The sequence below is a fragment of the Balaenoptera ricei genome, chromosome 9 (assembly GCF_028023285.1).
Source record: "Balaenoptera ricei isolate mBalRic1 chromosome 9, mBalRic1.hap2, whole genome shotgun sequence".
NCBI lineage: Eukaryota > Metazoa > Chordata > Mammalia > Artiodactyla > Balaenopteridae > Balaenoptera > Balaenoptera ricei.
In genome coordinates this window covers 60431547-60458137 of record NC_082647.1, presented here as the reverse complement: position 1 = coordinate 60458137, position 26591 = coordinate 60431547, and the positions used below count along the sequence as shown (strand labels likewise).

Sequence of the window (26591 nt, the reverse complement as noted above, 5' to 3'; positions counted from 1 at the left end):
CAGGAGAGCCCAGTTCTGTTTTTGGTTTTTTTTTGGTTTTTTCTCTTGACATTCACAGATACTTGAACCTGGGTGGTCTGGTGGTTGGAACCCAGTTTTTGGCGTTAGATTTTACTTTTATCTCTGCCATTAATCCTGGACAGTTGTTTGGCTTCTGTTGTAGCACACGGAAGAAGGTAATAAGGAGAAGTTATTTTTGTGAAGCACTCTTGTGGTTAGGAACCTTAAGTAAAAGTGGAAATTGGATTTTGATATGGTGCATTGTCTATTACCAAACTTCCTAAAGTCTAAACAGATCAGCTCTTTACGTGCAGTTGCTTAAACTTTCATAGCCACAGAGTTGGCCTGGAGATAGGAGCCAGGCGGGAGATGAGAGGGACCACACAGGGTACAAGCCATTGCTGAGCGAGAGTAAGCAACAGCAGGGAGGAAGAGAACTGGAGCTTATCCACCTTGGATGGCCAGAGTTAGTGTGACTCTTTCAATTGTTTGCTTCTTTTTTCAGCTCTCCCCACCCCCACCCATTTTATTCAGTCCTTCTGCCACTACCCAAATTTAGGTCCTTGCTGTTCTGTTTCATAGAAATTTTTATTCTCTTTCTTACTACACAAATAATTCAATATGTGTGTTATTGAAAAGATTAGAAAATATGGACAAGCAAAAATAAAAAACCTTAAATTTCTAATATTTTAACTACCTGGAGATACACCCATGACTAACACTTTGGTGTTCATCCTTCAGACTCTTTTTGTGTGTGTATAAGATACCATTTTTGTCCATTTTTAATAAAATGGGCTTGTTTTCTACATACATTTGTGTAACTGATTTTGTACTTAATAACATGCATTTGTTTATTGCAGTTTGTAGTGCTTGGATAGTTCTCAGTGTATGAATGGTCCTTTATTTAATCAGTCATGAATTGTTGCATATTGAGGTTGTTTTCACTTTTTTCACTGTTATCAACAATGCTGCTTGAGCATTCCTGTAGACAGAAGTTTGCGCACATTCATTGATTATGTTTTAAGGTAAATTCCTGCAAGTGGGATTGTGGTGTCAAGGAGTGTGGGCATTATCAAGACTCTTGGTGTATTGTTGGATTGTCCTCTGGAGAGTGTAGTGCCATAAACTTCTATCCCCTTGTTGTAAGGAGCCTTTCTTTCTCCTTCAGATCTTCATGATTCTTCCCTGGATTCAACCAACAATCTCCCCAACTCCAGGCTCTTCTCCCTCCAGTTCATTTAACTCTCCTCTGCCAGATTTAAGGGTCTGAAGCACAAATTCATCATGTCACTAAAAGTTCCAGATTTTATGTGCCATTATGAACTCCATACCTTCCTTTGTGCTTGCCCTCCCTCCAGCACGCTTGCGCTTCTTGTGGCTCTTCATCTCCAGCCTTCCTTCCTTGGTTCCTGGCTCACCGTCTACCCCCCACCCCCCCAGACCTCCAGTTGTTTGGGGCAGAAATTGTACCTTTTTTTTTTTTTTTAAATTATTATTTATTTATTTATTTTTATTTTTGGCTGTGTTGGGTTTTCGTTTTTGTTTTCTGTGCGAGGGCTTTCTCCAGTTGTGGCAAGCGGGGGCCACTCTTCATCGCGGTGCGCGGGCCTCTCACTATCGTGGCCTCCCTTGTTGTAGAGCACAGGCTCCAGACGCGCAGGCTCAGTAATTGTGGCTCACGGGCCCAGTTGCTCCGCGGCATGTGGGATCTTCCCAGACCAGGGCTCGAACCCGTGTCCCCTGCATTAGCAGGCAGATTCTCAACCACTGCGCCACCAGGGAAGCCCCAGAAATTGCACTTTTCATCTATGTGTTCCCGGCACTGGCCTGCGCTCAGCACATAGAGCAGGCGCTGAATTGGAGTCTATGGCCTTTCCTTTCCCCACCTGCCATCTCTACGTGATCATCTCCCCTCTTTTACAAGACTGACGTTACATGACCACATGGTCACATCTTCCCTCTGATGTCATGTGTTCCTAATTTCACAGACTTTCTCCATCTCCTCCTTTTTCTCAATATAACAATAATCTTTCCCTCCTCTGAATTTGTGGAGTAATTTATCTCCAGTTCTCTTATATTACCTACCATTTTTTCTATAATATCATAATTTTCCATCTATATTCTCTACTATAAGTCTTTCCAGGCCGAGAGCTCTCTCTTGCAAAGTTGAGAAGGGCGGGGAAGGAAGCCTTCAGTTATGCTACTGTAAAGAAGCACTGACATCATTTTGGTATGTATCCTTCTAGTATCTTCCTCTGTCTATAGTAGACATGTAATCTTACATCATCCTAAGCATAATGTCCAGAGGCACTCCACTTTTAATCCTTGCCTCCTTGGCTCAGTATGTGATTGCAGTATGTGATGCTTTAGCTGTTTTACCGAGACTTTAAAGGACTTGTAACGTAGCTGCTGTTATAAATGCCTTTCAGAAGAACAGTAGCTCTGGTGGTTTGGAGAACAAAAATGACTTGCTTAAAAAAAAATCTCTGCTCGTGTCAGAACCATGAAATAGAGTAGTTGGAAACCTACTCTCCCCTAATCTTTTTTTTTTTTTCCACTGGTTTGTGCACTTTCTCATAGATGTACTTTTTTTTTTTTAACATCTTTATTGGAGTATAATTGCTTTACAATGGTGTGTTAGTTTCTGTTTTATAACAAAGTGAATCAGCTATACATATACATATATCCCCATATCTCCTCCCTCTTGCGTCTCCCTCCCACCCTCCCTATCCCACCCCTCTAGGTGGTCACAAAGCACTGAGCTGATCTCCCTGTGCTATGCGGCTGCTTCCCACTAGCTGTCTATTTTACATTTGGTAGTGTATATATGTCCATGCCACTCTCTCACTTCGTCCCAGCTTACCCTTCCCCCTCCCCATGTCCTCAAGTCCATTCTCTGTGTCTGCGTCTTTATTCCTGTCCTGCCCCTAGGTTCTTCAGAGTCATTTTTTTTTTTCTTTTAGATTCCATATATATGCATTAGCACACGGTATTTGTTCTTCTGTTTCTGACTTACTTCACTCTGTACGACAGACTCTAGGTCCATCCACCTCACTACAGATAACTCAGTTTCATTTCTTTTTATGGCTGAGTAATATTCCATTGTATATATGTGCCACATCTTCTTTATCCATTCATCCGTCGATGGACACTTAGATTGCTTCCATGTCCTGGCTATTGTAAATAGTGCTGCAATGAACATTGTGGTACCTGACTCTTTTTGAATTATGGTTTTCTCAGGGTATATGCCCAGTAGTGGGATTGCTGGGTCATATGGTAATTCTATTTTTAGTTTTTTAAGGAACCTCCATACTGTTCTCCATAGTGGCTGTATCAATTTACATTCCCAGCAACAGTGCAAGAGGGTTCCCTTTTCTCCACACCCTCTCCAGCATTTATTGTTTGTAGATTTTTTGATGATGGCCATTCTGACTGGTGTGAGAGTATACCTCATTGTAGTTTTTCTTTGCATTTCTCCAATGATTAGTGATGTTGAGCATCCTTTCATGTCTTTGTTGGCAATCTGTATGTCTTCTTTGGAGAAATGTCTATTTAGGTCTTCTGCCCATTTTTGGATTGGGTTGTTTGTTTTTTTGATATTGAGCTGCATGGGCTGCTTGTAAATTTTGGAGTTTAATCCTTTGTCAGATGCTTCGTTTGCAAATATTTTCTCCCACTCTGAGGGTTGTCTTTTTGTCTTGTTTATGGTTTCCTTTGCTGTGCAAAAGCTTTTAAGTTTCATTAGGTCCCATTTGTTTATTTTTGTTTTTATTTCCATTTCTCTAGGAGGTGGGTCAAAAAGGATCTTGCTGTGATTTATGTCATAGAGTGTTCTGCCTATGTTTTCCTCTAAGAGTTTGATAGTGTCTGGCCTTACATTTAGGTCTTTAATACATTTTGAGTTTATTTTTGTGTATGGTGTTAGGGAGTGTTCTAATTTCATTCTTTTACATGTAGCTGTCCAGTTTTCCCAGCACCACTTATTGAAGAAGCTGTCTTTTCTCCATTGTATATTCTTGCCTCCTTTATCAAAAATAAAGTGACCATATGTGCATGGGTTTATCTCTGGGCTTTCTATCCTGTTCCATTGATCTATATTTCTGTTTTTGTGCCAGTATGTCCCCTAATCTCGAGTGTACGCCTGTGAAAATGTGACTTATGTGTTTGCTTCCATGTCAGCTGACCCGTATTGCACTATTAGTTGCTGCAGGTGAGCATTAGTGTCATATCGTGACTGTTCCTCTTAGATGCTAGTTGCAGAGCTCATCAGAGTTGTGTGATTTATTTTAGAGGACATCTAACATTGTCAAAGAGGTTTGGGAAGTTGAGGGCGGAAAAGGAACTAAGTGAGCTTGCCAGCCAGGTCTGAACTTGATTAAGCTTGTATCCTTTGTTGTCACTTATGCTAATACCCATTAAATCTGTAAAGCAAGACTGGAATACTGTTTACACAAGAAAATATATATACATATATAAATGTTTTTAGATATCACGCTGTAAATGAATATAGTACTATATAATTATTCTGATAGCCTTCTAGTCAGATAACCTAGAAAATCTAAAATGATCTTGATGAACAGTAAAACATTATGATTTCATAGTTTACCTGTATACCTCCTACATAGATGTATAATACTTGTATCTAACAGGATTACCAAATTACGTACTTTTTTGGTATCTGTAACATGCCTAAAATACCAGAGCATTCATTGGCCAGTTATGGTTATGAAACCACACTGACATTGCCAGAGGAGGATTTGTTCACCCATATAGATGGCCTTCAGGTTTCTCATACCATTTTGAGAGAGATGAGATTCTCTTTTCCTGGTATTTAAGCCTTTCTTAATTCAGATCATTAAATTTAAGAAATGTCCTGTTTCTACATAACACTGTGCGATTCATCTTAACTCACCCACCGTCTGTGCAGAGATAATATATCGAATGTGATTGTTTTTTTGCCTCGACAAACTGCCAGCAAGTTCAGCCGATCAGTGTGTGACTGTATGGTTGTTGGTGCTGCCCTGAGGAGGTCCTGGGGTGTGAGGAGTGGTGGCGAGAAGAAAGCAGCCAATCAGAAACACATTTCTCCTCTGTGCTGCTGCTTCAGTGGTCTGGAGCTGGGCGAGCATGCAACCCTAAGTGAAATGCTTCTGGGCAGTTTCATTCACAGCTTTAAGTAGCCTTTGTTTAAAAACTCCTAGTTCTGTGTTTCCAATCTTGGCCTATGTATTAATATTAGTTTGCTAGGGCTGTCATAACAAAGCACCACAAACTAGGTGGCTCAAAGAAAAAAAAAAAGAAAAGAATTTTATTGTCTCACAGTTCCAGAGGCTGAGACCAAGGTGTTAGCAAGGTTGCTTCCTTCTGAGGGCCTGTTCCATGCTTCTCCCCTAGCTTCATTCGGGTGGTTTGCTGGCAATCTTTGGCATTCCTGGGTTTGTAGAAGCATCACCCTGATCTCTGCCTTCATCTTCATGTGGCACTCTCCCCGTGTGCATGTCTGGGTCCAGATTTCCCCTTTTTATAAGGACTCTAGTCATTTTGGATTGGGTGCCCACCCTACTCCAGTAGGACCTCATCTTAACCAATTACATTTGCAACGATTGCATTCTGAGGTTAGGACTTCAGCGTGAATTTTTGGGGGACATAGTTCAACCCATATTCACCTTTCTCCTGAGGTCCACACTGGTCCTTTTGGTTTCCTGCTGGATACCATACTTCACTGTTCCACGGGTATCTCCAATTTAACACAGTTAGAATTGGTCTTACTCTCTCACAATTCCCTCCTTTTCCTTTTTTATTCTTTATCTTTGGTGGTGGTGTCATCATCCCACTCAGTTATCTAAGTTAGAAGTCTTGGAGTAACTCTTTTGTGGCTCTCAGCCTCTGACCTCTAATTGCTACCACGTTTTGTCATTCCTGCCTCAGTTGTATTTCTCCACTTTTCCCCTTTCTCCAATCCTAGTGCTTCAGCTCTGGTTTAGACCCCTGCTGTCTAGCTGTCAGGCTGTCTCTCCACATCTCGTCTTTCCTCTGTTAAATTCATCTTCCACAGCAGTTCCTTTTCTAAAATAAAGATATGAACCTGCTATTTATTAACCCTAAAAACCTCCAGTGACTTCTCACTGCCTGCAAAAAAAAAAAAGGTCAGGATTCTGTAACTGTCCCTTAAAGGCCTTTACAGGTGGCTGGCATGATAGCTCAACCACTCTTTTACTCGGCAGGACCGTTAGATGCAGGGTCAGTAACACCTTTGTCCTTCTCTAAATACAGCACACTCCTCTGTACTTAGTTCTTTCCTCGGTGTAGATCGTCCTCCCCCTACCCTTCTGTCTTCTCTCCATCCTCCCATACCGATTGGAATTCTGTCTCAGTCAAATGGGAACCAGGACACTTGGTTTTCAGGCCAAAATGCCAGAAGCCAATTGTTTCACCGTGCACAAGCCCTAACTTCTAATAGTTTTCTCAAAAGTAAAATGAGGAGGTGGAAGGAGATGATCTCTAAGATCTTTTCAGCTTTAAAATTTTTTCTTTGAATGCCACAGCTTCATGGAGCATTCCTTAATTTCCTTAAATTTTTTCCTTAATTTATTATTTATTTATTTATTCCTTAAGGCAGAATAAATCACTTCTCCTCTCTGCCCCTTGATGCTTTATTTCTTCTTTTACTTTTGATACTCAGCTCGCGTTCTGGCGGGGTTATATGCACATGACTACCTCTCCTTCCCCCAGCAGGCTGTCAGCTCTTTGAGGCCAGCCGGGAACCTTCCACTCAAATGTGTTTCCCTTGCCATCCCCACCTGCCCCTGGTCCTGCTCACACACACAAGATTCTCAGTGAGACAGACTCTGTAGTCGAGGAGAAAATGTTCTGGGCAAGTGTTCTTCTGTAATACGTGCTGTTCCTGAATGTTCCCCTGCGTTCGGAAGGATGTGTTTTTGGATGGTGAATGACATAGAGACAGTGTAATGAACACACCAGAGTTTTCCTTTCTTTGTGGCATTATTATAATCAGGTGACATTCTGGGAAATAGCTAAGTTAACGTTGTAGCACTTACTTTGTACAAAAATGTGTTCTCTCTATAAGATTTTAGAGGTAATTAAGTGTTCTGTGAAACATGGGAAAGCACGTCTGTTTTCTTTCTCCTTCTATATCCTCGAGACTTGGACTATCCCAATGTATCATTGAAATATTTGTACATTTAAAATACAAAATAGGGGAAAAAACTTAGTTCTAAGACAGCCTTTGTGGATTTATTTACTCCTTGGAAGTCAAAGCATATGTGGCCTGTTCTGTTCCTCCTAATGGATAGATGTGATCATATCATGACCTTGCTCAGAAACTTGCATCTCTGAACCTCTGATCTCATTTCACAGTGTTCTCTTATGTACTTTTCTGTCCAGATAAAATTAGTTCCTCACATTTTCCTTGCACACTCCCTAGCTTTCTTGCACCTGCCTTTCTGCAGGCATTTCCCCTGCCTAAGGTGACCCCCTTTCTATGCCCATTACTGCATACCTGAATTCACTAATTTTTCGAGACCCAGCTCACATTCCATCTCTGCCACAAAGCTTTCTTTGGTTTCCTACCAAAATTCTGTTATCATCATCTTGGTTCCTGTCTTATGATTTGTCTTTCCTGTATAGTATTCTAGACTAGTGTTATCTGTCTTACCAGACTAAAAGTGCCTTGGGGTCACATTTCATGGCCAGTTTATCTGTATTCTATCCCCCGCCCCAATATCATCCTCCAGTTCAATCCTCATGTGGTCAATGGATATCAGTAATGAATGAATCTTTGTGAACCATTTTTACATGGTGTAGGAAGGTATTAATGAATGACTGAGCTGGTCTATTTTGTTGTTAACAACCATATATTAATCTAAAGTGTCTAAGCTTTATTTTTAGAATCTAACAACATGCCTGAAACAAAAGTGATATGTTGGATAAAAGTTACATTTGAAATTGTAATGCATTTAATGTGTCACCATATCCTCAAATCTGTTGTGTCTTTTAGATTCTGTGTGTTATTTCAGTCCACTCTATGTAAAAGGAAATGCTAAGTGTTTATACATGTTTTTAGGTTTGAATTTTATTTTTTGACAGTGATGTTTTATTTTTTTCCCTTAGTGTATATTTGTGTATGCTTTTGTCTTCCACAAGCTACTGACTTTATGCTTTGTGCTTGTTTTGTGTTGCAGATTAATATCCTTTCAAGAATTTGTGGCATTTGAATCTGTCCTGTGTGCCCCAGATGCTTTGTTCGTGGTGGCCTTCCAGCTGTTTGACAAAGCTGGCAAAGGAGAAGTTACTTTTGGTAAGGGGCGTGAGTGTGTGCACACCTAAGGAAGTGCAGACCTGTGTGAGCGGTTTGGGTTTTTTCCCCAAGAATGAAGTGTATGGAAATGGTTTTAAGAAGTTAGCCTGTCTCTTTTAACAAAGATATCTCAGTGTTTTGAGCCTCCAGTTCTTGAAAAAATTGTCTCCCTTCGTGAAAAATTAAGTTTCTGGCTTAGTAGTTTTGATGCTCTGTTTTAGTTGTAAGGCGAGGGAGGATGGAGCACGACTGAGTCACAGGGTCGTAGAAGGTGAGAGGCAGACAGGATTTGACCGTGCACTTCATTCCCTTCACAGTCAGTAGTGCTTTCCACGGTTAGAATGAAGACGTTAATAAAGTGCCTGAGAACAGAAGGGATTCATGTTCCCAGTACCTTGTGTCCTTACCTTGTCCTCATGGAGTAGCTTGAGTCCAGAGGCAGCGCGCGAGATGGTAATTTGGAGCGGTACGTGGAGAACCCTATTCTTCTAAATAACACGTTCCCCTCTGGCTGGGCTGGCAGTGTCTGCTGTGCTGCCCCCGCCTTTATTTGGGGAGCAGCACCATCTTCATGGGGCTCAGCTGCCAAGCTGCAGAAAACCCTGACGTCTCCTAAGCATTAGGAGAAAGGGAAAACCAGGACGTGGTGGGGCAGTGGTACGTTCTTTTTTAAAAATAAACTGGTTACTGAAGATACATTGTGCAGAAGACACCACATTTCCCTCGGACTGTGCAGTGTCCAGCATATGTTGTCTGTGCATGTGAACCTGGTGTAGGAAGCATTGCCGTGGAGAATTTTGGAGCCCTTTTGGGGCACACAGATTGTGCATTCAGGGGAAATGGGTAATGCACCCATTTTAAATGTCTTTGTTCCTTGTCTCTAATTTATTCAGACTTCTTGGTCTTGTCTTACTTGTACGTCGTGAGGAATGTACAGATGGGGGAAATACAGTTGGTGTAATAGAGCACCATCTGTTCTGGATGGTTCTGGAATTGGAGAGACTTAGCTCCTCCCAGCTCTGCCACTTTTGTCTCTGAGTCAAGTTAATTATCCTTTCAGGTCTTTATTTTCCTTATCAGAAATGAAGATAAAAACTACATAAAGTATAGGTAAGGCAGCCTTCCTCCTCCCCCACCCATTCCTCCACGTTCATTTGACATGACAGTTATTTAAGGCTAGATCAGCCAGGGCAGAGGCAAAAACACATACATTTACCTGGTTTTGTTTCATGTACTCTAGAAGCTCAGATGCTTTCCGTTAACACTTCATGAGGATTATTTAATATTTAAAAATCCCTAGAATAATTTTAGTTTTTTTCCTCTTCCATCACCCATTTCCTCTAGCCACAACTTTTCAATGGAACACCAATAAAAATGTTCCCATTAAAATCTCCAAATAATAAATGAGCAGCTAGCTCATGGTGGTGTTGATTTACCCAGTGGAAGTCAGTTTGGTGAGAACGTTATGATTACGTTTCCTCGGGGTGAACAACGAGGGGAACCTGTAAGTTTGCGTGAGTTCAGCACAGGTGTGCTCGCTCTCTCGTCTTCCTCCTTTCTGCAGCAAATCTGGAGGGAGGGCTGGAAGAGAGCTGGATTGGAGATGGGGGGCTGAGGAACGGACTTCCGGCGTTTTCCCGACTCCGATCAGTCTTCCGTCCATGGGCATGAAGTGGCGGGGCTGATGTTGCCACCAGCACACCACTGGCCTGGCGGAGGAAAGAAGCAAGAGGCTTTGCCAGTGCTGGGAGGGCTGTGTGTGTGGTAGTGTGATTAGGAGAAAAGAACAGGTAAAGCAGCAGAATGTGGGAGATGGGAGTCATCTGTGAATTGTAGAAAGAACGTGGCATGACAACTGTTTCTGCTTCTCACTAGCTGTTTGTTGATGGACAAGTCACTTCCGATTTCTAAGCCTTATTTTCCTTATCTACAAAATCAGGGTAATAACCTACCTTCCAGGACTATTGCACATAAACGGGCCATGTGGAAAACAAAGGCCTTTATAAAAATAATATTACTAAAAGAAATAATGTGAGAGAACAAAGGAGGATTTTCTTTTTCTTCTTTTTTTTTTGATCCTTGAGAAGCCCTTTATTTTAACTTGAAGTTTAACCACTGGCCAGGTAGCTGGGAATTTCGCTTACTCTCTGTGCTGTGTTGAACAATGTCCCATCTCTGAAGACATACGAGAGCGCGTAAGAAATTGGGGCTTCCAGGGGGCTACAATTCTGCTTCTGTCCTCAGTTGCACATGACTGTGGTGGAAGAGTGCATAGCCCATCTCCCGCTACCCTGCCTTCTGCAGGTAATTTGTTCCAGAATCTGCCTGTCTCACAAAACACAAACAGGGTATGTCCTGTATCTGTTTATGATGAGCCAATGGCGTCCTCACCCTGTGGGTGTAATAAAATGTAGCCTGGGCTTTTCTGAGCTATTAATCCCCATTTAGGATTAAACTGAAAGAGCTATGCGTAGTACAAAGAAGATACTCAAATGACCATCAAATTGCAAAATAATAGCTGACTTAACATTTTTCATGAGGTCGGGTAGAGTCATTCAGTGGAGTTGAGTGCTGTGTACAGCAGGCTTTTGCCAAGTGAACACAATCATACGGGAGGTGTGGCAGCCTTAGGAGTGTTTTGTCAGCAGGTACCTTTAGAAGAAGCTAACAAATAGGTACGTTTTTCAGGCAACTTGTAATGGGGTTGAAGAAATTTTTTAAAAAATGGAGTTGGGCAGAAAAGTGGACTTAACCTAGTCAATCCTGGTCTCATAGCCCACAGTATTATAAGGGAATCCAGATCTGTGCCCTGGCTGTTTGTCCATATGAAGCTGTTTGAGAGACACACAGTGGCACTCTTTGCTCTGATTACTTCCTCAGCTCCCTGTAAATCCTTCACTCAAGAGAGACCCTTTTGTATATCAGAAGGTTGCCCTCCTGAGTGTGTGCATCTTTGGGAGGAGTAGGCATGGAGTGGCGAGAGAGGAAGGGCTCCTTTTTTAACCTCCCAGGTTGGCATGGTCAGCTGTGGTCACGGGGTGAGCACTGCTTTTGCACTAAACAGTGGGTCATCTGGGGCCTTCCCATGGGTTGCAGGGAAGGCTGGCAAGTGGCCTCAGATCCCCCATGTCTCCCGGCTTTGCATTTCATCCAGAGGAGAGCAGTTACACTCGTTATCTGTTTACATATTAGGTTTCCACAGAAGAGCTCATTTGAAGCAGGGCTTCTAGGTCTAAGCCCAGTAAGCACCAGTATTTGTCAACAAGCCGGCAGTGTTAATGCTCCCACTAATGCTGATTCTGATACACACTAAACAAAAATCAGATGGAGCGTTTCAGTGTTGCATTTCAGTGAAGCCTTGCCCCGTGTTCTCTGAGGCCTTGTTTATGTTTACCGTATTTTCATGTCCAGATCACTCCCTGTGTTTGCTACAATGAAAAGATCTTGATGAGGCCAATTTTGTTCCTTTGATATCTAGTTCATTATGTTCTCCTGTTTCCTTTGAGGGAAAACTTATCTCCACTATTCTTGTTCTCACCATGTTTTCTTATTTTGATACCCGATATTTGTAAGTGCATTTTATGATGCCAACAGGTGTATAACATGATATCAGTATAAGTAGAAAATTCTACTTAACAATTTGCAATTCTGTGTGACTGGAGAAAAAAGTATTTTGTTCTAAATCTTTTCATTTGCATTTTTAGCCTTTTTTATATGATAGTGATTTTTTACTCTTAATTTTTTCAAGTGTACTTTATTGAAGTAGAGCATACATGCAGAAGGATGCACGAATCCTAAGTGTACATTTTGATGACTTTGCACAGTGTACATACTTGTTTTACCACCATCCAGATCAGAAAGAGAATGGTACCAACACTCAGTAGGTCTCTTCCCAGTTACTGTTCCAATGGTAGCAAGGGATATTTATCACCACCAATTGATTTTGCTTGCTTTTAAACTTAATAAAAATGGAGTGGGCTTCCCTGGTGGTGCAGTGGTTGAGAATCTGCCTGCTAATGCAGGGGACACGGGTTTGAGCCCTGGTCTGGGAAGATCCCACATGCCGCGGAGCAACTAGGCCCGTGAGCCACAACTACTGAGCCTGCGTGTCTGGAGCCTGTGCTCCACAACAAGAGAGGCCACGATAGTGAGAGGCCCGCGCACCGCGATGAAGCGTGGCCCCCGCTTGCTGCAACTAGAGAAAGCCCTCGCACAGAAACAAAGACCCAACACAACCAAAAAAAAAATTAATTAATTAAAAAAAAAAAAGAATAGCTCTTTTAAAAATAAATGGAGTGATACAGGATTTATTCTTTCATTCTCACTTCTTTTGCTCAAATTTTGTGAGATTCATCCATGTTTTTGCTATGTGTATTTTTATTTTGTTCTTTTTCTTTGCTGTGTAGTATTCCATTGCATAACTTTACCCTAATACGTTTCCTCATTCTACAGTTGATAGACATTTGCACATTTCCAGTTTTGATTGCTACAAATACGCTTTGAACATTCTTTTATGTATTTTGGGGTGTGCATATGTGTAGGCATTTCTAGGAGTAGAATTGCTGGGTCGTAGAGAGCTTCCCTGGTGACGAAGTGGTTAAGAATCCACCTGCCAATGCAGGGGACATGGGTTCAAGCCCTGGTCCGGGAAGATCCCACATGACGCGGAGCAACTAAGCCCATGTACCACAACTAGTGAGCCTGCGCTCTAGAGCCCGTGAGCCACAACTGCTGAGCCAATGTGCTTCAACTACTGAAGCCCACATGCCTAGAGCCCGTGCTCCGCAACAAGAGAAGCCACCACAATGAGAAGCCCGCGCACCGCAAGGAAGAGTAGCCCCCGCTCGCTGCAACTAGAGAAAGCCCATGTGCACAGCAACAAAGAACCAACACAGCCAAAAATGAATAAAATAAATTAAGAAAAAAAAAAATTGCTGGGTCTTAGAAAATGTATATATTTAGCTTTCCGTAGATCTTACCAAACAGTTTTCCGAAGTGGTTGTACCAGTTTACATTCATACCATCAGTGTATGAGAGTTCTAGTTATTTTACTTCTTTGCAAACACTTGCTGTTATCAGTTACTTTCATTTTAGCGATATCTCACGCTGTGGCTTTAATTTGCATTTTTCTCATTACTTATGGGTTGTACAACTTTTAAAAAACTGTTTATTGGCCATTTGAGTATCCTTTTTAGTATGTGTCTGTTTTCTAGATACAGGGGCTTTGTGGGTTATATATTTCCTGATGTTTTTACTCTGTGACTTGCACTTTTACTCACTTCATGGAGTCCTGAGGAACATAAGTTCTTAATTTTAATGTAGTACAAATTACCAGCATTTTCTTTTATTGGTAGTGCTTTTTTTTTTTAATAAATAGATTTATTTCTTTATTTTTAACTTTTTGGCTGTGTTGGGTCTTCGTTGCTGTGCATGGGCTTTCTCTAGTTGCGGCAAGCGGGGCTACTCTTCGTTGAGGTGCGCGGGCTTCTCAATGAGTTGGCTTCTCTTGTTGCGGAGCACGGGCTGTAGATCAGGGACAGCAAACTTCTTCTGTAAAGCGCCAAAGAGTAAATATTTGGGGCTTTGTGGGCCATAGGATCTCTGTCACAACTACTGAACTCTGCTGTTCCTATGGATGCATGTGGCTATGTTCCAATAAAACTTAATTTGCAAAGACAGCTGGTGGCCAGTGGAACATAGTTTGCTGACCCTTCCACCAGAGTATTAACAGGAACATACACAAGTTGATGATAAGACTGGGGATTAAGACACTTAGTAGAATGGGTAGGTTGTGGTGATATTTGGGTATTTGTAATGAGCTATGAAACAAAGAAGGTTCTCTTCTTTGTGTCTAATATGGTTTGGTTAGCTTCATTGAGAAAGTGACTTTTGAACACAAATTTGAAAGAAGTAAGGCAATTGATCATATAGAATAAGGAAGAAGGAGGGGAAGAGACTGTCCCAGGTGAAAGGAATAGCCTTTGCCCAGGTTGGAAGGCTGGAGTGTTCTTGGCACATTTGAGGAACAGCAAGGAGGACTCATGTGAATTGAGTGAGGCAGGGGGTCCTGGTAGGAGAGAAACTCAGAGAAGTAATGGATCTGATCAAGGAAGGCCCTGTAGGCCAAGGTTAGGACTTGACTTTGATGGTAAGTGAACTGGGAAACCATTGCAGGGTTTTTTTTTGTTTTTTTTTTTTTAGCAGGAGAGTGTCATGATCTGGTTTATATTTTAGCATCATTCTGGCTGTTGGTTGAGAATAAATTATAAAAGGGCAAGAGCAGGAAGAGAGAGAACAGTTAGGAAGCTATTGCAGTAATTCAAGTGAGGCATCATGGTGGCTTGGGCGGGAGTGAAGTTAGGGATATATTGAAGAGAGAATCAATAGGGTTCTCTGATAGGTTGGATGTGGCCTGTGAAAGAGAGAAGAGGCAAGAAAGATTCTAAACTCTGGCCAGATCAACTGGAAGGGTGGAGTTATCAACTGATAACTTGGAGGGCTGCAGGCTTGGGGATGGTGGGAGAAAGAACAGGAGCTCACTTTTGGATGTGTTAGTTTATGCCTTTGGATATTTAAGTGAAGATGTCAAACAGGCACTTAGATATCTGAGTGTGGAATTTGGGAGATAGAAATTTGGTAGTTAGCAGCAAATAGATAGTGTTTGAAGCCATTTAACTGGATGAGTGAGTTAGAGGAATAAGTAAAGATAGGGGTGTCTGTTGAATGCTTACTATGTTGTAGGACTGGAGATACAGCAGTGGCAAGACTAAAAAATCCTGATCAGATGTTTTAGGGAGAGAGACAGTAAGCAAATAGAACATGACATCATACTATATATTCTCTATCTACAAGGTAAGGCAGGCTAGGTAGAGAGGAGGGTTAGAAGCTATCCAAGCAGACCTGGAGGAGTCTTTGCACCAAGGTGACGTGATACAGGCTGTGCATTGCAGGAGGAGATGGAGCTACAGGGTCTGGAGGTGATGGTCACTTGAGAGGTGCTTCGACAGTCTAGGCAGGGGTAATGCAGGCCTGGACTGGACCCCACCCGGGCCGTTCCAGAGGATGAATCCTATATGACTTGGCTCCTGACTGACTGTGGTAAAAAGGAGATCAAAGGAAAGAAGAGAGACCCAGTAGTAGCTACTGAGTTTGTTCTGTTCCAATGACATGTGGTTTTACATAATCTCTTGAGAGAAGGGATATAACTGTCATTTTAATCTTGAAGTTTATTGATCACTTACTATGAACTCGCCTTGAGCTAAGTGCTTTATATGTAATTGATTATTTAACCCTCAGAACCTAGGCGGTCTGTACTATTATAATTCTCATTTTTCTGATGAGGAAATGGCCTTGGGGAGGTTAAGTAACTTGTCTGTGGTCCTGGAGTTGCCTGTAGTGGAGCCAAAGTAGCAGCCAGAGGACGGCCAAGCGTTACTCACTGTGCCACACTGCCTCCCTCTGGTGATGGCTGTGCTCTGTGAGGACGGCCTGCCTTTGTAATCTAGATAGGTGCCAATTCATCCTTTGTGGTTTCAGTCTGTATCAGACGTTAGAGGGATTTAATAATTTTTCATGAAGAAGTAAAGAACAATACACTAATGAATTAAGATTTTGTTTATATGACCGTACTGGAAGGTAATTATAAGGAAGAATGTACCTGGATTAGACTTCTCAGTACATGTAGAAAGTTGCCTCGGTTACAGAGACGTCCAAGGAATCTGTTGAAATGCACTTGTCGTGGGCTTTACCCAGGAGGCTTTATCTTTTGATGTGAGCAGAATTTTGAGTGGAGGGGGAATTACAGAGTGGTGGGAGGGGAAGGAGAGTTGGCCTTTGTGCAGATTGAGGATAGTAGAGGAGACCCTTGATTGAAATGTGGGTGCTGGGAGCCAGGGCCCCATGTGATGGTGCACCCACCACAGCCCTCTAAGCAGGAGTTTTAATTTGATAGGAGAGGCAATTGGGAGTCCTGCAGGGTTGTTGAGAGGACAGGGACAGGATCCGAATGATGCTTGGAAAAGGTGGGTTTTGTTGCATTGGTTGGAGTGGGGCAAAGCCGGAGGCAGACATGTCTGTGATCCTCGTGTAAGCTCCCCATACCGCTGTGAAACAGGCAAGTGGATGATCACTCCCATTTTGTGAGTGGAAGAACTGAAAGTCAGGGTTTGAAAGTACTTACTTGCCCTCTGAGCAAGTTGGTACAGGGTGGTTTTCCAACACTTTCATTTTCCCAAGTTTCTTATTTGTTGATGCTGGGAAAGCAAAGCATTATTGTTAGGAATTTTAAGAATGTGTGTGTGTGTGTGTGTGTGTATTTAGTGAAACTGTTAATCTGATATATTTAGTGTGCTCACCAGTGATTGGTTTTTTCATGATGCTAATTTAACATTAACTATTCCTGTTTATGAATATTTCTTCAGTAGTTGTATCTGCAGTAGGCGCCAGTAATAGCCTAACTCAATAGTAGTGGAGGACCTGAATCTTACCTTTGTCTAGTGTAAGTCACAATTGACCTTCTGAAAATTCAGGGTATGTTGTATACCGGAATACTTCCTCAAGTTGAAATGTAAAATTTTTATTTGCTTAATGCCATCACATGTTTTTCTTTTCCTTTGACTTATCTCTTTCATTACTCTTAAACAAAATTTCATGAAATGTTTTATATGCAGTTGTAAAATTTCCATTCTTAGTATGCACCCAGTTTCATTATCGTGGTGGTGGTGGTGTGTGTGTGTGTGTGTGTGTGTGTGTGTGTGTGTGTGTCCGCCTGCAGTTTTTCATTGAACTTTAGCAACAGGGATTCTCAACTCTCTGGTTCCAGATAAGTGTTAGGAAGTCCATGAATGGCCACAGTTGTTAGTTGTGTTTTGTCTAAATGAGCATATGCCTTTAGCAAGTCTGAAAGGAGTCCTGCCAAAAGATAGGAACTGCTTTTTAAAGAGGGACAGCTGAATGAGTAGACATGTATCTTATTTAAGACTTTTCCAGCATTGCTGTTTAAAAACTTCAATTGTAAAATAGTCTTTGCCCTGAGCTACACTGGGAGACTTGGCTGCCTTGCTACTTCAGCTCTGTCAGTTGGCCTGGAATCCAAAAGAAACGAGCACAGTATTGATTTTGTATTATAAGCTGCTGTGGCCTCTTGTCCTTTAATCTTAACTATTGAGTGATATTGTGAGTTTGGATACTTTAAAGTGGTGTCTCCTGTTAACGTTGTGTGAGAGAGGATTCTCCTATTAGACAGTCATAAGGCCCCAAAGTTTTAGTCTACGAAGGCTCTGAGAAGTCCTGCAGAAAAAGTAAATTAACTTTGTCAAACTATTTGAACAGAACCTACCTTTCTTTTGTGTGTGAGACGTAAACAGAATCCACAGAACTAATGAAGCGATTTCTAATGTCCTTCTCTAGTTAATTCTTTGACGTGTATGTTGGTGTTTGGAGGGGCCCTTCCTGGGTTCACAGTTGGATTTTGTGCAGGAACACCTGCTGTGATGAAAGTGAATTGGAATGCTCTGGGAAAACGAACAGGCTAGATGACACGAACTATGTGGAAACAACCCCCTTCAGTCATTCTGATTCAAGTTGCAGAAAATGATGAGAGCTAAAAGTACACAGATAAGTTTTGAAGGTAGACACTCAAATTTAATAATAAATGTAAAAAACTAGAGGAATGCAGGTATTGGACTAGAAGAGGACAAAACTTTAGCCATAATTTTTTAAAGCTCACTGCAAAGAAGGTCATTTATTATTACCTTTGTAAAGACACTTGGAAAATGAAATATTCAAAATGATAACTGAGGGGAAAATGGTTCTGAGAGTCAGAAGGAGCAATTATTTGAGCAAAGTTCTTTGTTAATATTCATTCTGATTTTGATGTTTCACAAAAACAACAAGTTATTTTGGTGAGAGGACGTTATTACCCGATAGTAGATTTTATTTCATATTTTTGGGGGACCCACGTATATTTTCTTAAGACACATTCCAATAACGAATGAGAATATTGAATAAGAGCAGTGTGAGTTTTGAGAGGAAATAACCTCAATATTGATGAGGATTGTGGCGTGCCCAGGGACTGAGTGTCTTGTATGAGATCCTAGAGACTGTGCAGAAGCTGTTCCAGTTCATTCGGTCAAAAATCCACTACTTACGAAAAGCTAAATACGGATTTGCACGATTGACCATAATGGCTTCAATTTTGAAAGATAGTGGTATCAGAGAGCACTTCCAGTTGGTGGGATAATTTGAGAATCATCTATGCTCAAATGGCTAAAATATTGTACTTTTTGCTACTTCATCACCCCATTTTAAAAATAGGGAGGGGGGAAAAAAGGCCTGTTGAGAAGGTGGAGGAATGTCAGTTGGAGAGAAAATCACAATAACCATGTGAAGCCACTCCTTAGTTAACCACCGCCTGAAGGTTAAGCGTTCTTTAGAAGACTGTCGGTATGGAGAGGCCGAATCAGGGGATGTCTGTACCTGGTGTGTGTGTGTGTGTGTAAGATGAAGGGAGAAGAGAACTTGTGAATAGGAAAGAAGGTGTGGAGAACAGAAAGCTAATGGTAAATCCTAAAACTTGGAGCACTGGGAGAATTTGACTATTTTAAACTGTACTGCTCACTTAAAAATAGTAACATTATACCATTATTCTTTCAGTATAAGAGGAGATAAAAATATTGTTTTTCTAAATTGGAAAATTTGCTGTAATCTTGCTGCTAATGACTGATTTCTTCCAACAGTTGCAAGGCTGTTTTTGCTCTGATAGGTTGATAAAGGAAACAAAATCAAGAATGTATTGGAAGTTCTCAGAGAAAATTACAGTTTAAGTATATGTTGGGGGTGGATAGTTAGACATTTTAATTGAAATAAAACAGTTTAATACTAATAAGGGATCACTGTGGGTGTACATTTGTAGTACATTTGCTCTTGAGCATTTAAGTAGAGTTAAATGTATGTTAATGCTTTTGCAAGAAAATTATTTTTGATAACATCCGTCTAAGGAAACTAGCTTAGGAAATTGGTGTTTTAAACAATAGAGATATTATACTTGCATTTAGGGAATGAATTAGGATTCTTTGTACTGCTTTAAAAATTCCAAAGAGTTGGAGTCTTTTGGTGTGTTCCTCTCTAGTGGTAAGGAAAGTTAACAATAATTAACACAACAGATGATTAAAGCAAGCTTACACATCTGGAGAGTGACCACAGTGTGCTGTAGACCTCCAAACACCATTTTAACTGACCTACTTTTGATTTTATGAAAGACTGCTAATGATTTATTCTGTCCAATTGAAAGTAACTTTTTTCTGGCAGATAGATTGAAAACATCTCAGTTGGCCTCTCTTGCTGTTTGATTTAGATAGTGCATGTGATAGAAGATTAATATCAAATGCTAAATAGCTGGTAGCCTTTAACATTTTTCATTGTTAACCAGCATTCACTATGATGACTTAAACAGTGAATTAATCTTGAGGATTTATAGATCCATTAGGCTTTAGAATAGGAAGGATTCTTATCAATAAGGCAGAGCACGAGTTCTCGTTGTAATAGCATGGGGGGGGGTGTTCATGACAACTGCGGGCTCCCTGGGTCCATCGCAAATCTGCTGAATCAGAGTATTTGGGCGTGGGGCTTGGGAATGTGTTTTGAACAAGCTCTCCAAGGGAACGCGTTTCACACTGCAGTTGAACAACGGCTGGTGTCATTTATGGCTTTATTTCATGGATGTGGAAACAGGCACAGAGAGGGGACGGTGACTAGTTTCGTAGGAACCACAACTTTGTCTTCCAGCACTACTAGACGGGTGACACTCTGTTCTAGAATGCCACGTGACCTCATATCAGGGTAGTCCCATCCCTCTCTACGTACAGAACTGGAAGAGGTTTAAGTTAGCCCTAATTTCTACATGTACCATCACCATATATGACTTCGAAATAATATTCAGCTCAGCTTGACTGTGTGTGTGTACGCAAGCGCTTTGTCTGCGTGTGTGCTCATTTTTTGAAAGATACTTATCACCACTGTACCCGCATGTTCAGAATGATAGTAATAATAATACAAAGTTTACAGGGGCTTATAGAGATCTCAATTTAATGAGAAGAGCTGAGTGTGTGAAGTACTTATTCTGTACTTACTCTGTTTTAATGGCACCCATTTTCCCCCTAGAACTTCCTTGAGCAAGTCTGAATTGTAGCCAGAATACTTCTTTCCTCTTCAGACCCTTAACTGTGATTAATAGAAAAAGGCACTTGTCAAAAGGGTTTGAAATGGCAAACCTTGATATTGGCGCATGTGGCAGTAGAGATAGGTCTGTATCCACTTACTCCATTATGCTATTTAACTTCCGAATTCAACAATTTGTCTTGTGCTCCCTGCTTAAAAGACGATGGCCATATAAGCTGTTGTTAACCATATCAGCAGGATGAAATATTATTTCCCTTCGAACGAAACCACAACTTTCTTTGAGGATTTAGCCCACATTAGAAAAAGCACCCCAGTGAAGCTGCCGAGAAGTAAAGGGCACTGTTCAGCAACTCTCCCTTTGCCTCTGAGAGGGATGGATTACTTTCGGGTTTAACTGAAACATCCTTTTTGTGTTTATTGTATTAATGAAATTTTTAGGATCCATGAGAGAGAGATTGTGGTTCAGTGTTTGAAATAATGTAGCTTGATGAACCTTTTTTATTTTAATGGGAAACTTGTTTTCCTTGATTTGCAGCTTCAAAGAGTGAATCTTTTGGAAATTAAAGTGCATTAATTTAGTTATTCTGTATGGAAACAAAAACACAGAAAGTAAAAATTTGCATAAGTGAAGACCTCGATGATTTCAGATTATAGTGTGGTGGAGGTTAAGGAATAAGAGGCCATAGAATTTGTAAAAACAAATTCAATCTAACCACTTAATGGCATGTGCAAGTAATTTGCCAATTAAATATTTCTAGTATCTGAAAGATCTTCAAAGCAAAGAGTGGTGGTTCTTAATCTTTCTTAATTTCATACTTTCAGAAACATAATGGAAAATTACTTAGTTTTTTATCACTTTTCATTCAAAATTTTAATATATGAGCTAAAAGAGGATGATTTTAAGTATTTGAGGAAAATTATTGCTTTTTGAGACATGTATAAACTATGATATTTCCAATCACACTGTGCCTGATTTTTTTTTTTTTTGTATCTTTTGTAAATATTTGGTGCCCAGATAACAATCTTCATTATAATTAAGACTTTAGATTTTGGAATTTTACCATTTTAATGGTCACCTACTATGTTTAGAACATTGTACTGGGCACACTTGGCTACAACCCTCGAGTTATTTTACTCCCATTTTACACATTGAGAGAATGGAGTCAGAGTAAGTAATTTGCCTAATATCACTCATTAGTAGGAAGCAGATTTGAGGGTTCCAGGTTTTTTTTAAAACACAGCTTTATTTAGATATAATGCACCCATTTAAAGTGTATGATGCAATGTTTTTTCATCTGTTCACATATTTGTGCAACCATCATCAGTTTTAGAATATTTTCATCACCCCAACAATAAACCCCGTACCTTAGCAATCCTCACTCCCCACTCCCATTTTCCCCAGCCCCTCCAGTCCTAAACAACCACTAATCTACTTTCTGTCTCTCTGGATTTGCCTATTCTGGACATTTCATATACATGGAATCATACAACATGATTGTATGATTCATCATACAACATGGTACATCATACAACATACAACATCATACAACATCATGGTCTTTCATGACTAGCTTCTTAGTATAATGTTTTCAAGGTTCATCCATGTTGTAGCATGTAATAGTACTGTATTCCTTTTATTGAGGATGTCACATTGTTATAGATATACCACATATTGTTTATCCATCCTTCAGTTAATGGATATTCTGGTTGTTTCCAGTTTTTGGCTATTGTGAATACTGCTGCTATGAACATTTGTGTACAAGTTTTTATGTGAACATATGTTTTCATTTCTCTTGGATATATACCTATGAGTGGAATTGCTGGGTCACATGGTAACGATGTTTAACTTTTTGAAGAAGTACCAAACTCTTCCAAAGTGACTGCACCATTTTTACATTCCCACAAGCAGTGTATGAAGGTTTCGGATTTCTTCACATCCTCACCAACATTTGCTACTTGTGGGGGTAAACTGGTATCTTATTGTTATATCTCGTTTGATTTGCATTTCCTTAAAGGCTAATGATTAGAACATCTTGTCATGTGCTTATTGGCCATTTTGTCTTTGGAAAAATGTCTGTTCAAATCCTTTGCCCATTTTAAAAATTAGATGAATTGTCTTTTTATTATTGAGTTGCAACAGTTCTTTATATATTCTAGAGTTCTTTACCAGATATGTGATTCGCAAAACTTTTCTCCCATTCTGTAGGCTGTCTTTTCACTTTGTCGATGGTATCCTTTGGAGTACAAAAGTTTTCAGTTTTGAAGATGTCCAATTTATATATTATTGTCCTTGGTTGCTTGTGTTTTTGATACTATATCTAAGAAACTATTTTCCAATCCAGAGTCGTAAAGATTTATGCCTACGTTTTCCTTTAAAAGCTTCAGTTTTAGCTCTTATATTTAGATCTTTGCTCCATTTTTGAGTTAGTTTTTGTATGTGGTGTGAGGTAGGTTCCCACCTTACTTCTTTTGCATGGTTGTCCCAGCACCATTTCTTGAAAAGACTAATCTTTCCCTATTGAATTGTCACCCTTGTTGAAAATTAACGGACCTTAAATGTAAGGGTTTATTTCTTTACTCTCAGTTCTATTCCATTTGTCTTATATGTCTATCTTTATGCCAGTACCACACAGTCTTGATTACTGTAGCTTTGAGGTAAATTTGAAATTCAACTTTGTTCTTCTTTCTCGAGATTGGTTTGGTTATTCTGGGTCCCTAGAATTTCCATATGAATTTTAACGTCTGCTTGTCAATTTCTGCAAAGACACCAGCTGGAATTTTGATAGGGATTACACTGAATCTGTGTATCACTTTGGGGAGTATTACCATCTTAACAGTATTAAGACCTCCCATCTATGAACATGGAATGTCTTTGCATTTATTTAAATCTTCTTTAATTTCTTTCAACAGTGTTTTATAGTTTTTAGAGTACAGGTTTTGCATGTCTTTTGTTAAATTTTTTCCTAAGTATTTTATTCTTTTTGAGGCTATTGTAAATTGAATTGCTTTCTTAATTTCATTTTTGGGTTGCTTATTTCCAGTATGTAGAGATACAGTTGATTTTTGTATATTGATCTTGTATCCTTCAACAGTGCTGGACTTATTAGTTCTAATGGTTTTTAAGTGGATTCCTTAGGACCTTGAATACACAAGATCATGTCATCTATGACCCAGCTTTTAAAAATCACAATTCTTTCCACTACAACCATACTGTGTAGCCTGGGAAACTTATTGGGGGAAATAAGTTGACTTTTTGAGGCTATATTTAGGTAAGAAATGATTACCACTTTGTAATTATCTTTTTATAATCTTAAAAAAAAAGTGCAGCAGACTTTCAGCCTAGAAACATTTGTGGAGAAAGCAAAGTCCCCAAAAATAAACCCAAAGGTTTTTTGAGCTTATTTGGTGAAGTCTTGCTTTAAATACTATCACCATTATTTGGTGATATTATGGGAACTATAGACCTTCCAAACATAGTTTGTTTGGCACATATTGAAATAACAATGATTATACTTTGAGATAAGCACTCTAATTTGTTTTTACTTTCAGGAGGAGTGGCTGAGCTAAGAAAACTATGATTTTAAATATCCAAAATATATATCTAGTGCTTCATTTATATTTCATTGCTAATTCAGTTTTGCTTCTTTGCCTATATGACCTCAACCTGGGGGTAAGATTTTAAGACCTTGTGCTTTAGACTAGGAGAGACCTTCTAATTTTTTTAAGTTAGTAATAAATCTGCCAAGTGATGCTTATTTGAAAGCCATCAGCAGGTGCGTTATGAATTATAGTCGTATTTATTAATTTATTAATTTATTTATTTCATGGAACCAAGGGACCAAAAAGCATAAAACATTTTTCTCTTTCCTCTCCAGTACTGCAAGTTAGGAAGTTAAGTTTGGAAAGCTCAGGGAATGGTAAAGGTTTAGTGATAGGATGACCCTACGATCGACTCCTAGAGTCTTTTATGGTAAAGCTCATGGAATTTTCCATGAAAGCGAGAGTACAGAGCAGTTTTGAAAATCACTTTGGTTTTTAGTTTCTGATTTTCCAGCTATGTGATGGAAGGAGTACTCTTACCTCTCAATCTTAAAACAATCAAATGTTAAGTGAGAAAGCTATTTGAGCCTCCTAAAAGGAGAAGAGAATATTAACCTGAGATGATATTACAGTGTCTTCCAAAGTGAGGGGGGAAGTTCCAGAACCCATTGTGACTATTGGGCTTAGAGATGTTTGTTTTCATGAACGTACAGGAAAACGTTGAGGCCAAGCATTTCAGGAAATCAGTTCCCCACAATGACTTCTTGGAGCAAGATGAAGTGTTCAAAGACTTATGAATCTCTAAAATATTTTCAGAGAAAAAATGTAGGTTTTCCAGAGTGACAAAATTTAATATTTTAATTTCTTAAAAGAGTTTATTAGCCTTGAAAATGACTATAGAAATATTGGTAGTTTTCCTCTTTATGCATAATAATAATGCTCATATCATTTGATTTGTCCAATTATAATGACTTGGTAATCTTATGATATTTGAGTACACAAGCCTCTGTTAGGTAAGTTAGGAGAGTGAAAAATAAATTTTGTAAAGGTTGTATCAAGTGGTAAAAAACTCCAGGTCTTTTTTTTCTGCAGAATTCCATGACCAACTGTTCTTCCCGTAGCAACCTTTTCTTCACCACAAATGTAGCATCAAGTCCTTAGGGTTTGAAAATAATATTTGCTGCTGGCAGGTGATGCCAACATCTGTAAGTGCCTAGACCAGCATCTGTCCTGTCTCAGTGGCTTTGGTCCAATATGTTTTGATTGGACCCTTATTAATTCACTTCAAAAGAAATGAACCCTTCTTCATGCTGTTGCTCTTTACTGAAAAACTCCCTCACAGATTCATCTGAATAAATCCTCCACGGCCTTTAGGACCCAGATCAAGTTTTACCTTCTCCAGAAAGCTGTTTTTTCTCCCACTGTTGTAAATGCATCCTTCCTTAAACTTCCGTTTCCTTGCCAAGAGGACTGTTGCTGTTTAGCACTTAATCCAGTATACTGTTTTGATGTGTTGTTTAGTTATTTCTTGTGGATTAGACTTGGATTCAGCACCGTGTCTTCTCCTGCCCTTCTACTTCCCGCAGGACCTGATACAGTGCTCCCAGATGTGCTGGCTAACTAAGGACTGGCATTCTTACAGTGGCCAGTGTGTTAGAACAGCTGAGAACTGAAAATGGACCCCATTCTCAGGGTCGTGTAGTTTGTAAACTGTCCAACTCCAGGGAGTACTGGTCACATAGGCCATGAAGTGAATGTCAGTCACTGGATTGTACAACTTGCATGTCCCCTTGGGTCTACAAGTGGCCTGTGTGTACACTTGCTGCATTACATTAGCTAGTCTGGAGAATCTTTCCTACCTCCTTCCTTTCATATTTTTTTGTTTGTTTCAATGGGGAGTTTAAAAACCCTTCTATAACTCTTTAGGACAACGTTTTTCAAAATGAGGTTCTGGACCCTTGAATTAGAAAAACCCGGGATGCTAATTAAAATGCAGATTCTTTAGTTCACTTGAATCAGCCTAGGCCTGGGGCTGGAGACTTAAATAAGGAAGACTGACAATTCTTTGCACTTCACTGAAATCTTAGGAAATGATTGGTGAAATGGCTTTTCAGTAGGGTGGAAACTGTAGTGCCTCAAAGGGTTAATACCACTGTCCTGAACCTGGTGCACTATTGTAAACCTTTTCTTCCTCATTTAAGGTCAGCCACAAGTTAGTGAATAGTTGCTCTATGCCCACCATTGTGCAGGCACAAGGGGAGAAGCAGATGTGAAAAATATGGCCTTTGTTCTCAAGGTGCTAATGATCTATGTAGAAAGAAAAGATGTATAATTAATGTGTATACTCACACAGACCTATCTGCATACCTATACAATACTATATAGAGATATCTTTTTAAAAACACATCAGTAGTGCAGGTCTGTAGGATTGACAGTTTGTAGAGTTGAAACATGTTTTAGAGATCACATATAGCTCTATACTTCAGGGGGACTAGATTTCAATACTTCAGGCAGGCATTTGCATAAGAGAGACAAGCTCTCATGGAATAGTGGAGAA

At 40.0% G+C, this 26591-nt stretch overlaps 1 protein-coding gene across 2 annotated transcripts in view; it reads left to right on the top strand.

Annotated features, from left to right (window-relative positions):
* The window catches only part of SLC25A13 (solute carrier family 25 member 13), a 212843-nt gene that overhangs the window by 86390 nt on the left and 99862 nt on the right, over positions 1-26591 (top strand). For both annotated transcript variants that reach the window (XM_059933892.1, XM_059933893.1), the window contains exon 4: positions 8202-8317. In XM_059933892.1, the coding sequence (XP_059789875.1) occupies positions 8202-8317 (116 nt within the window). The remainder of the gene's footprint in view (positions 1-8201; positions 8318-26591) is intronic.